Consider the following 12,700-nt stretch of genomic DNA (forward strand, 5'->3'; position numbering starts at 1 on the left):
TGTCTTGCATGAGTTTCTCTCTGATGCAATACTCTATTCCACTATTTCACTCCACCGTGAGCCGCTGTAACGTCGATTGGTTCCACACTAATCATGACAAACGTGAAAGGCACCATCATCATCGTATAACTGGAGTTGTTGTCATCTATGAACACCCGTTGTACTCGCAGCATCTGGAGCGATTGAAAGTAGTTTAAATAGTGCAGACGGAGGCTCAAGATTCAATATTCCGCCCATAACGTGCTGATACAGGGCTCGTTTTCATTTTCATCATTTCATGCCTCTCCAGGCCTCATTAAGTTCCATACTGTGTCAGTGTGCGAACAGAAGCCGCTGTTCTCGGCCCGTTAATTACAGAGCTAAACGTCTGCACGGCCTCGCGAGCTGTAAACACACAAACACACACACACACACACACACACACAGACACTCTCACACTTTTCTCCCTCAGTGCTATCAGTTTCCAGCTCGACAGTAATTATGACACGCTTTTTATGAAAACTGATTGTGTGTCCGTCTCTCTGCTGCGTTCTAGTTATCGAACCAAACGAGAGCTCTTGTTGCTCCTTTTTTTATTTTCATGGTCGGCATCGTTCAAACCGCTCTTTGGTTCAAAGGGATCGGTGGCAGATTAATGGGACGGGAGATGAGAATGGAGATGAGACGGGTGGTTTGGGTCAGTTGGGATGCATCAGGGGCCTGTTGTAGGATGGAAATGTGAAGAGAGGCGGCATTTTAGAGTTTTCTACTGGGTGTATGTGTACAAAATGGACAGGCTGTCCTTAAGACAATGCAATTTTAAAGATACACACCAGACTCACTGGCATTATGAAGCTCTCAGTAGAGTCTCTCTCTCAGAAAACCTACATTTTCAATGCTTTTGCTCACTTCTTTAACAAGTTAGATTATGGAAAGACACTATAGGTGAATAATAAAAAATGTGATATCGCCATGAAACTTCCCAAGATGATAACTTAAAATAAGACAATTGTTTTTCGTGTTAAAAGTTTTCTGGAAATGTAATGTTTAAATATGTAAATGAGGCATTAACCAATGGTACCTTTGGTGAATTTAGGAGAAATCTACAGGCGTTAAAAAGACAAAGTGGTTTAGATGTTTTCTTTCCACTAGTCTGAGAGAAGACTTGTTATGGAAGCAAAATAGCTCAAAAACTCAATATGAACCAGATAAAAAACCCATGCAGATACTCTTGCGTACATGAACATCTCAGTGCTGCAGCCTCGTTCTGCTCTTGGCTGACATTGCGCTCCACTTCAGACCAGGATTTTATACGACAAGGACACGCTGGCAATAAACAAGTCGTTTTTCTGCCAGATGAAGTTGCGTGCGTGCGCCTTTACACACATCCCATATTGACCAGAACGGTTGATTTACATCCCGTGGATTGGAAAGCAATAGACAGAGGTTTTAGCCTTTAGTCAGTTCGTCTGGGTGATTTAGTGGGATGACGATGAAGAAGTAACCCCACGATGGCATTTTCATCCTCTCTACTGCTTTGTGTTACAGCTACATGCACTAAATAACGATGCTATCACTATAACTATTGTGTTGTTAAGTGTTCGTGCGTCTCAAGACGTCCACATTTTACTGCTTTCCACTGCGCTGCTGCTGCTCCGCCTGCAAGGGGAAAGACGGAGGATGATGGCGATAGCGGAGGAGCAGCCGTTATTTATATGTTCAAACTCACAGTTGATAATCCTGTTTTCTTTTAAATGTTTCTTAATAAATAATCAGTTATGCTTCTTTCTTTTTTAGAACATATGTTTAGTGACATGCAGAGGAAAAAAAACAATTAAAGAAAGAAACAATGACACTGGCAGTAGCACAAAGAGGAAAATATACACTTAAATTACAAGTACTTGACACATGACAATTAACAGATGTTCATTTGCTTATTAGACTAGTGGTTTTAAAAAAACTTGAATGTGTAATGTCTATCACCACTTGGTGACATGAATTAGATCAAAGTTTGAATTAGATCAAAGTTTGCCTTGCATTTCCTGAACTTCTGCATATTTTCAATACAGGTTTGTCAAACATAATCTGTAATTTCAGCCACAATTCTTTCCACCGGTGTTCCCTAAAGATATCTGACGATTGTCTATTTAAATTTAGATTTTTAAGATGTTGTAAAAAAATATGACACAGCCCTTTTAATTCATGGTTTAATAATGAAAGGACTATCTAAAGCAGCATGTGGGGGTTTCTGCTCGTGCAGTAGTGTCACAGTTGTCGAAAACTGACGAAATATGAATCTTGGAGCTGAAATGTGTTCTTCAGTCACAGGAAGCTACTCACTCAGAGTATTTTTTTCTGAACGAGGTCAAACAGTCCAGTTGGATTTTCTGCAATTTCCTGTCACGTGAATCTTTGCTGGCTTCTGACATTTATTTCTGCTTATTGATTTCTGCTAACCTGTCCACACTTTGGTTATTCTATATTCTGTCAACCTACATGTTCGTGTTTTAAGAGTGTGTGTGTGAGAGAGAGAGAGAAAAGAGAGTTCTTGTCACTCTGCTTCTGTTTTTTATTTATTTTGCTTTCCTTTTTTTCTTTTTCACGCTTTTCAATGTCGTCTCTCTCCCGTTTGTCTCCGCTGCTTCAGGGGCCTGTTTGGGTAAGACCTCCTGCGTAACTCCCCGTCCTCCAAACATTTCATTCAGTCTTTCCCATCTGCACACACACACACACACACACACACACACACACACACACACACACACACACACACACACACACACACACACACACACACACACACACCAGCATCCCTGACCTTCAGCTACATTACAAGCGGACTGCATTTGTAGATTTCATGCAAATTCCTCCAACTCATGAATCCCATTTTTTCCCCGCAAAGTCAAGGTGTTCCCTCTCTTTGTTTCTCTCCAATTTGTGATCAGGACTTCTTTCTGCAGTTCTGTCATTCAACCAAATGGACTGTATTCTGCAGGGATTTAACAGAAAATGTAAATGAGACTTTGGTTTAATTGCTGTGTGGAATAGGAGAGAAGCTGCAGACGGTTTTGGTTTCTTTATGTCTGACAGACAGCACACCTGCAACCTGAAGTAAATCAGAAAAACTTATCATACTGATCTCAAACCAGAATTATTTGCAGTGCTGCTTCATGTGACAGCCAAGCTTTTTCTTATCCAATCATGATTCATCACAGTGTGAATGTTATCAGTCTGTTATCAGACAATCAAGCTCCAACAATGTCATTCTAGTCTGATTTGAGCCCCATAAAATCCTACTCCGTCACCATCATCCTGCTCCTAAATCTCCTTTGTTCACCGACCTCCAAGTTATTTAATCTACCTACTCTTTTTTTCTTACATCTTTCCCCTTCTCTTCCATTCTTTCTCTCCCCATATCTAGTTTTTCTGTCCTTCTATGTCGTCTGTGCTTCACTTCGACCGCTCACTGGATCATTAATGAGGCTTTGCTGCAGCAGCTCTCGGCCGTGTTAGTGGAAGCCCTGCATTACTGCAGTGTGTTCAGTACATGCTGTTCAGACACACACACACACACACACACACACACACACACACACACACACACACACACACACACACACACACACACACACACACACACACACACACCTGGAGGGAAGCTACGATTAGCATGCAGGCAGGACGGGATAAACTCTCAGACGCTCAAATACAGACTGAGAATCAAACTCACAGCGACCACATGTTGAAATTTGTGCAATATGCCAATTTCAGACTATATTTCATTTTCTTTTATTATGTTTTTATTTTCTCTGTCTTAAATGCTGCAAATATACCTACTTTAAAGTCAATTCTAAAGCTTACACAACTGTTTAAAAAAGAGTTATTCGACCTCCATCATCCTCCGTCATTTATCATTTCTAGGCAGGGCTGTGTAAAATCATATCATCCAACCTGTCGCCAGCTCCATCACATGTATGCAGATCTAGACAGTTTAATGGAGCCATAAATGTAAAGGTTGATGTTTGCATATCCCTGAGGTGGCCGAGGAGACAGAATGGTGCCCAGTTTTTCCGCATAATGGGGCCGCTCACAAGAGGACAGAGAGCTTCATGCTAACACCAACATGTGAGGAGGAAAAAAAGGGAAGAGCAAGGACAGAAATTTTGAAAAAAAACACATCTGAATGAGCTAAAATCCTTATTATTTATCATTTATGTTTCATATCTGCTGTTTGCAATGCTTGTGTGTGTCTCATTGTCTGGTATGTGTGTGTGTTTGGTGAACTTGTCCGTCTCTCTACCGTGAATGCTCCTTATCAGTTCCTGCCATTCATGAATCCGCCTCGTGGACGAACTTCAGCCGTGTCACTGCTGCATATTAAAAAGACAAAACACAGAGATATTGATATTTGGTGTCGCCATTCTGCAAGAGTAGACATTTTGATTACATCTCCTGATATGTGCCTCCACACTGTTATGAGTTATTCTAATATTTGTGCTTAAAACTCATAAAACCACAAGAAAGACAAATGTCTACTGCTGCGAAATAAAAGCCTTAAATCAATTATATAAGAAAGTCTAATGTTCCTGTTTCTCTCTCACTCTCCGTCATCCCCTCCTCTCTTTTTCTTTTCCTCTGCAGTGACGGAGGCGTGGGTCAGTCTCAGGACGACAGCATCGTGGGTACCAAGCAGTGTCGTCACAGCGTGGCCATCATGCCCATCCCCGGAAACCTGTCGTCCAGCAGCCCCGACCTGCTGCACCCGGCCTCCAGCGTCCTCGACTTCTCCAACCCCGCAGGTAGGAAGACATGCTGACTCAGTGAACAATGAAAGGGTTTCTGTGTGGACTTCTGGTTGCCGGAGTACAGCATGTTATCTCTTGTCCTGTTTCTATCCCTACGTCTTGAACCCTGAAACCTGCCGTCAGGTTTGAAAAGCTTGATTTCTTTAAATAATCGTACAAAAAAATCATAGACAGAAGCTTTAAAAACCAACATTATCGCCTAATTCTCAACTTTCCGACAGTCCGTGAAAACATCTAGCATAACAAACGCTTCCATCAAGAAAAGAGACAAAATCAAAGCTTAAAATCCTATTTTTTTGTCATATTTGAGTACTACGCAGACGTGTCATATAACTTGCATTCTCTCTACTGTCCATCAGGGGGCGACTCCTCTGGTTGTATAGAAGTCTATGAGAAAATGACTCTACTTCTCTCTTGATTTATTCCCTCAGTAAACATTGTAAACATGAGTTTATGGTCTCAATCTCTAGTTTCAAGTCTTCTTCAATACAGCATGATGTTCATTTAGTAAATGATGCTCCATTTAGAGTCAAACAGACCATAAAGCAGGGTATGCTTTAGGGCGGGGCTACACAGTGATTGACAGGTCTCTGCAGCTACATGAGCCGTAAACGCTGTCCTTTTTAAATAGCTATATAAAGTCTTTGGTTCTACACAACTGCTGGCTCCCTGACCTTCGTGGCCTCATTCCAGGCGTCTCAGTCCAACAGTTCAGTGCTTTTTCTTCCCTGAAGTTGTTTTGTCACACTTGACTTGAGGCCTCATTGAACGGTGAAACCCACCGGCGTGAGTGAAGGACTCCTAATCACTGGTCAGTCAGACAGCGCTCCAGAAAAACCTGTCATCCTCCAAACATAATCACAAGGAAGCAGCAACGAAACCTCTCACACACTGGAAAGAAGTTACTGGAGCTTCCTTGTGTGTGTGTGTGTGTGTGTGTGTGTGTGTGTGTGTGTGTGTGTGTGTGTGTGTGTGTGTGTGTGTGTGTGTGTGTGTGTGTGTGTGTGTGTGTGTGTGTGTGTGTGTGTGTGTGTGTGTGTGTGTGTGTGTGTGTGGGCGTGTTAGTGTGAATGAAATATTGAAAGAGGGGAGAACATGAAGGAGAAAGTGGAAAGGTGAAACAGAGCGAGAGATTTATTCCACAGGCAATTTGTCAATGAGCTACACACACACACACACACACACACACACATACACACACACACACACACACATACACACACACGCACGCCTGTGTCACATGTGGTTGTGTTGTACTATAGAGCACAAACACACACACACAGACTGTGACCATTAATCATCCTCCATTAGATCAAGTTTCCTTCGGTCCTCTGGCTTCTCATTAGATTTAATAGTAGAGGGGAGAACAGCCCGCTGAAACAAAAAAAAAATAACTCTGTTCCAGATGCTCAACATGTCTTCTTCTAGCTCCAAAGTCATAACTGTAATGACATCAGCATAGAGGAAGCTCTGATGCGCCAAAATAAAAGTCAATTTTATAGTTTTAGAAAGCTCTCTGGAGGTTTTAAGGTGCTTTTTAATCTTTTTGGTCGTCCGTCCGTCTCTTCAAACCATTCTCATGAACACATTCAAGTTCTTCAATATTTAAATTGTTTATTGAGTCAAAGATTTTCTGGTTCAAGCTTTTCAAAATGTGTTGGCTTTCTATTTCTATCTGTCCTATATAACTTTAAATCGATTTCCGTTGGATGTTTAGCCTGTTAGTTGAACAAAAGCAAACCTTGAACTCTTTTTCACTTTTCAAAGACTGAACAATCAAACAATCGATAATGAAAATAGTCTTTAGTTAAAGCCCAGATATGTTCCTGACAGGTGGCTCACTTGGTGTTACTCGCACATTTCAGCTACAAACAACTGAAGCTGTAAAGGTTCGAGCAGTGGAGCATGGACGTTAAATGCTGTGTTGTTCTTTTAGAGATGGAGGCAGAGCAGTCTGATGGAAACATCCTGCTTAATCTACTCTTAAAAAAAGGCAACTTTAACTTTTTGTACAATATTATTATGTAAATCAAGGAAGAAAAATAAATTGGCATGTTAGAAGAGAGTAAATGTGACAAGATGATTAGTTGTAAACAGACTGGCCTGGATTACAGAAATACATCATGTTAACTGAAAAAACAATGCACAATTATTTCTGCTTTCTGGAGTAATACAGATATATTTTAAACTTCATGTCATCATGTCAAGAGACAAACTTAACTTTCCATTGTTATTGTCACAGATTTAATGATTTCTTCGTTTCTCTCTTTCTCTCCGCTGTGTTTTATTTTTTCCTCCTCCCTCCCTCTCTCTCTCTCTCTAACTGTCTCTCTTGTCCTCCTCTGTCTCCCCCTCTTGCGTCTCTCTTGCTGTGATATGAAACAGATGTTGTAGTGTAGAAACGATGAGTCAGACTCTGCCTCTCTGGTTTCCCATGAACAGATTAGAAACTCCACTGGTCTTCCCTCCTTTTTTTTTTTTTTTTTTTTTACTCCTGTCATGATGTTTCCTTTGTGCTCCTTCCACTCTCTCTCTCTCTGTTTCTCATAATCACTGTGTTTTCTTTTTCTCTTCTCTGCTTGCAAAGCCCTGGGACTCTACTGTAAGTATACGAAGCCTCAGTGACAAAGTTTGATCATGACTTTTTTTATCCTTTAATGCATGTTTTGTTTGTTTTTTAACACACTGCATCTTTTCACACCTGCATCCATGAACCTCATAAAGCAGCAAGTTAACGTACCTGGATATACCAGTTCAGTCCAGTGCCGGTTTTTCCCTCTTCAACACTATCTGCACACGGTTTGTGAGCTACAGGGCAAGTTTGCTCACTGCGTCGTTCCTCTGCTGTCGCTGCAGGGACCAGAGCAAAACCCTGCAGGCTGCTGTCAATCAAACGCAGCAGCATGAAAGAACAAAGCACCTAATGAGGTCATATGGATCTATGGACAAAAAATATATATACTTTTATCACATAAAGTAAAGCTTGATAGTGTCAAGTTCTGGCTGCAGGGACAACACTTGTTAGTGGGATGGATGTGTGTAGGTTTAAGTTTCTTTCGGGGGATTGGTGACAATTATTGAAACGTAAAATAACACGTTTCCTTTAAGGTGAGACACTACAGGCAAACACGTTGTTTTCATACATGTTATGGGTATTATACTTCCATAACCTGTCTTCTTTCAGACTTTTACAAAGAAAACATCAAACATAGACATCTAGAATGTTTACTTTAATACTTCTCTAGATTTCTCCTAAATTCCCCAAAAGTGACCATAAGATAATTCCTCATTTGCTCATCTGTAATTTAACAAAACATTTCTTTAAAGGCCGTTTTCTCTAAATGAGTTTTTTCTCAGACTCTGATCCATAAATCTCCACTTCAGTAGCTCTTACATACACCAACCTTTACAGTTTCATTCCTCTCTATATTCTGAAGGTTTCTACAGAGGGGTTTGTTCATATATCAATCATAGTCTGATTTATACAACATTTTATGACTAAAAACATGGAGAAAATAGATGTTTTTCCAAATGTATGGAGTGATTCAAAGAGATATCCAAAATTCACTCTGAAAAAAAACCTTTGACTCTAATATGTCAACAATGTAAAACAAGAATTAAGATCCTGAGAATTTTGAAATGGTCAGATTTCGTGTTCTTCTTTAGTGTCTACCCTGAAACATCCTCCTCACATGAACATTCGGAGACATTTTGTCACATTTTATTAATTAGAGCCCCGGGTGTTTAGCCCCACCTACTCCACCCTCCTCCACCCTCCTCTGCTCCGCATGCTTTCACGTGTGATTTATTCCTCTCGACTGTATGATGGAGCGACCGGGAAACGCTTTGGCAGACAGGCCGAAGAGGAGGAGGAGGAGGGTGGTGTGTTGCCTCTCTTGTGCTGCGTTTGCACAAACTCTCCTGTATAGAAACACTGTTTGGCTTCAGGCCATCAGTGAATTCTCTGGTGTTGATGGCAACCAATGACACCTTATTAAAGATGATAATTGATTGGATGTTTGCCTGGACGGGCAGCGACTGTCTCCTCCCGTGTCGCTCAGGTCACAGCTCGTCCAGAGGATTAAAGATGATTAAGCCCCCCCCTCCCCCTCCTCCCTCCCTCCGGATACGATTGGCCAGCTATTATAGCCGAGAGAACTCCCACACTCTGAATCACAAATCACAGCTAATGAGACACAGAGCGGTTTAGCTTCCACTCAGCCACATAAACACAGAGGAGCTCATCTACTGCAAAGAACACAAAGTTATTATTATTATTATTATGATGCAGTCTTTGTGTTCCTGTTTCTAAGAATCAGTGTCTGTCAATTCAGTATGATAGTTTATCCTCTTTCAATGGAATCGTATCATGAAGAAATCATATATTGAGATATCACAATACACAATTACGTCATCTAGCCCATACTAACTCAAATTTCTCAGAAAAGTATTTAGCTCAAGCAAGAGTATACAAAACTCGGTATTTTTCTTTTTATATAGACTATTTATTTATTGGACTACAAGAAAATATGATAAATTGTGATATATATTGTTATTAAAACCTAATTTCTTGGTTGATTTACCAGGATTCCCATTAATTACTACAAAGGTAGAAAATACTCTTCCTGGGGTTCACAACATCAACAACCAAAACAATAACAACAACATAAAAACAATAAATACAATAAAACTACTAATGACAACAAATAGCCACAAGTAAAAAAGGGAAACAAAAATATTACCCCAAAAAACAAGCAAGCTACAAAGAAATCTACAAAAATACAACTTTTACTGCAATATTAATAAGAAATAAGTCAAAGAATTGAACAAAAAATAAGAAATACGTGCAAACCAATCAATAACAACAAAACCAGTGCTTACACCTTAAAAAACATTCAATAAATCAAAAAAAACAACAGCAGCAATATTTAAAAACTGTTGCAGAGATATGAAATTACCTGTAGAAAGAGACAAAGATAAATCCCTTTGTACAAAGCAGAAAAACATCTGGATGCTTGAAGAAATAAGTAGATGAAATACTTTAAATATACATACAAGGTTTGCATGTAAATGTACAACATATGCTCAGAATCAGCCAATAGAAATATACAATACATGAATGTATTCCTGTCAAAATGGGTTATACAATATGTTTTTTTATTTTGAACAGTGGAAAAACAGTGGATCCTGTTCACACACAGTTCTCTTTAAACAAACAGAGGTGATTGATCGTGAGCATTCACTCAAACTTTATTGTTATTGGCTTTCTGCTCGGTAAACAGGAGGAAGTAGGCGCGTGTGTGTGTGTGTGTGTGTGTGTGTGTGTGTGTGTGTGTGTGTGTGTGTGTGTGTGTGTGTGTGTGTGTGTGTGTGTGTGTGTGTGTGTGTGTGTGTGTGTGTGTGTGTGTGTGTGTGTGTGTGTGTGTGTGTGTGTTAGCATGACCCTGCAACATAATGAGCAACTCATCAGTCAAACACACCTTTTATTTATTTATTTTCCCTAGTGGCCACCATCTCTTTGCGATCTCTTTCCATCGTCAGTTCATGTAATCGAGATAAACCACATATACACAGGTTTGAGCTGTGTGACCGCTTCATCTGCTCTGTCAGACCCCCCCTTCATGACTCATTGTTTGAAAGCACGTTAGCTGCCGGTGGCTAATGGGCCGTAGCCTCTTCCTTACTCAAACACAGGGATCTTTAATGCAGCCTTTCACTCGGGGGGGGGACGTTTCCATTATTTAACGCTCGCGTGCAGCTGCTCCGGCATCGCCACGAACACTCAGGCTTTCATTTTGGCCCTCTTGATATTGAATAACCTCCTCAGATCAAACAAACAATAATGCAGTGTGTCATTGTGAGAGACGATGCAGTCTGATTGTTTTTTAATGAATTATTCAATTGTTTTGCATTCACTGCTTTTAAGTGGTGCATTACATAACGTGCTTTGGTTAATGTTAAATTAATTAATTATTAAATCAAGAAAGTTTTGATTATGTTTTTTTTCTATTCTTAATGATGCTGTAAACTTAATAACTTATTATTAACAATAATTTTATGTGGAATAGATTTGAACTTCTAACTCAAATGTAATTATAATATAACACTAAAAAACTAAAGTATAACTAGGATGTGATAATGTGTGGATACCCAGGTTCAACACTATTGTGTTCTTGTTCTTTCTAGGTCCATGTGTCCTTGTGTATTGATCCAACTCGTGCTTTATTATGAGGCTTTAAAAGGCTTTAGTGTACATGTTTACTGGGAGGTCATTGATAAAGACATCATGTCACAGTATAGGAAGAAGTACAATCTGTTCTTTTATATCTGTATGCGTCCTCCTCCTGTCAAAGATAAATACTGTTGTGAATCTAAATGTAAGCCTGTAGAGGAATCAAGGATACTTTATTGTCATTATGCAAAACAAGGTTTGCACAACAAAATGCAGTTGTAGCCCATTTTGATACACAAGAAAAGTGCATTCCTATAGTGCATTTAATTGGCATCTTGAGGAATGTTAACAGCAGCAACATAACAAATGTCTTTGCATATAATATAGCCGACGTAAGGGAAACACCGTCCATCAACTTAGACTTTGTTTAAGCGTCATGTAAACAGAGTACGCCGCCTCTTGTCCCGCCGGAGTCCGGCAATGGATCCAGCTCTCTGTAAAGATGTGGGCACAAAAGTCACTAAGTTTCATCTTAAAATCTTATTTTCTGCAACTACTAACTAGTGGAGCAGCCTTAGGTCCTTGCTTGGTTAGCTTAGCTTCCATCTTGGCTCTCCTCGATTCTGCTTTTGGTGGCGTTTATGTCCGTTAGGTCTGGTTTGGTGTTCAGAAGATGCCATGGGAGGGTGATCTTCTCAATTTCCATTGACTTTTATCCAATCACTACACTTCTTTCTCTCTGCCAAAGGCCATACTTGCTCCATAAATAAACACGAAAACACTCCAAATGAAAACAAAAAATGTAGAGATGTTGCAGTTGGAAGACAAATCATCATGCAAAGTCCAAGAAACTTACTTTACAGAAAGACTGGCTGAGTTTACAGCCAGGCTGGAAAGAAGATGTAACAGAGTGTTGTGGTTTGGCTGTGACAGTGGGATTACTGAGTAATGCTATTGGTAAAATGTAAATAGTGGGATAACCGTTGTGTCTTTGATGCTTTGCCCATTTGGTTTCACACCAAAGACGTTTTTGGCAGGAGAGTAGCCAGCTCAGCAGATCTGCTCAGAGGAGAGGACATAAGTCTTGTCACCTGATGATATAATAAAAATAAAATATGGAAACCGTAACTTGATATTCCATTCCTTCCATTACTGGCAGAGCCCACTTAACGACCTCATTATTGGTGCATTACAAGGATACATGCCAAAATCCACAGAACTGCTCTTAGATTACTGTTTTATTGTGTTCAAGACTTCATTACATTTTGTTTTATTGCATTATTGGCATAAGTTAGACTGTAACCATCACCACTCCACTCTTCTTTCAGATATCCCAGACCAAGTGATCCGGGTGTTCAAGGCCGACCAGCAGAGCTGCTACATCATCATCAGTAAGGACACCACCGCCAAGGATGTGGTCGCCCACGCCGTCAATGAGTTCGGCCTCCTCCCGGCGCCCGAGACCTACTCCCTGTGTGAGGTGTCCGTGAGTCCGGAGGAAGTCATAAAACAGCGCCGTCTGCCCGACCAGCTCTCCAAACTGGCCGATCGCATTCAGCTCAACGGCAGGTAAGAAAAACGAGAATCTCACCGGATGGTCTTCTCAAATAAATGGTTTATTTTAAAGTTGATCTGACTGAATTTTAAGATGCTTTAGCCTTAGATAATGGTTGTTAATGGACACCAGTGTGTTTCTGTCTTTGCAACTTAAAGTGTCAACCTTAAGATTTCCATCCTGGTTCGT

The 12,700-nt window shown here is 40.3% G+C and overlaps 1 protein-coding gene across 1 annotated transcript in view; it reads left to right on the top strand.

The window, feature by feature from the left end:
• The window catches only part of rapgef6 (Rap guanine nucleotide exchange factor (GEF) 6), a 149,191-nt gene that overhangs the window by 117,585 nt on the left and 18,906 nt on the right, over positions 1–12,700 (top strand). The window contains 2 exon segments of the mRNA XM_054625253.1: positions 4,621–4,778; positions 12,285–12,525. Coding sequence (XP_054481228.1) covers positions 4,621–4,778; positions 12,285–12,525 — 399 coding nt within the window.

Source organism: Anoplopoma fimbria, chromosome 24, assembly GCF_027596085.1.
Source record: "Anoplopoma fimbria isolate UVic2021 breed Golden Eagle Sablefish chromosome 24, Afim_UVic_2022, whole genome shotgun sequence".
Lineage (NCBI taxonomy): Eukaryota > Metazoa > Chordata > Actinopteri > Perciformes > Anoplopomatidae > Anoplopoma > Anoplopoma fimbria.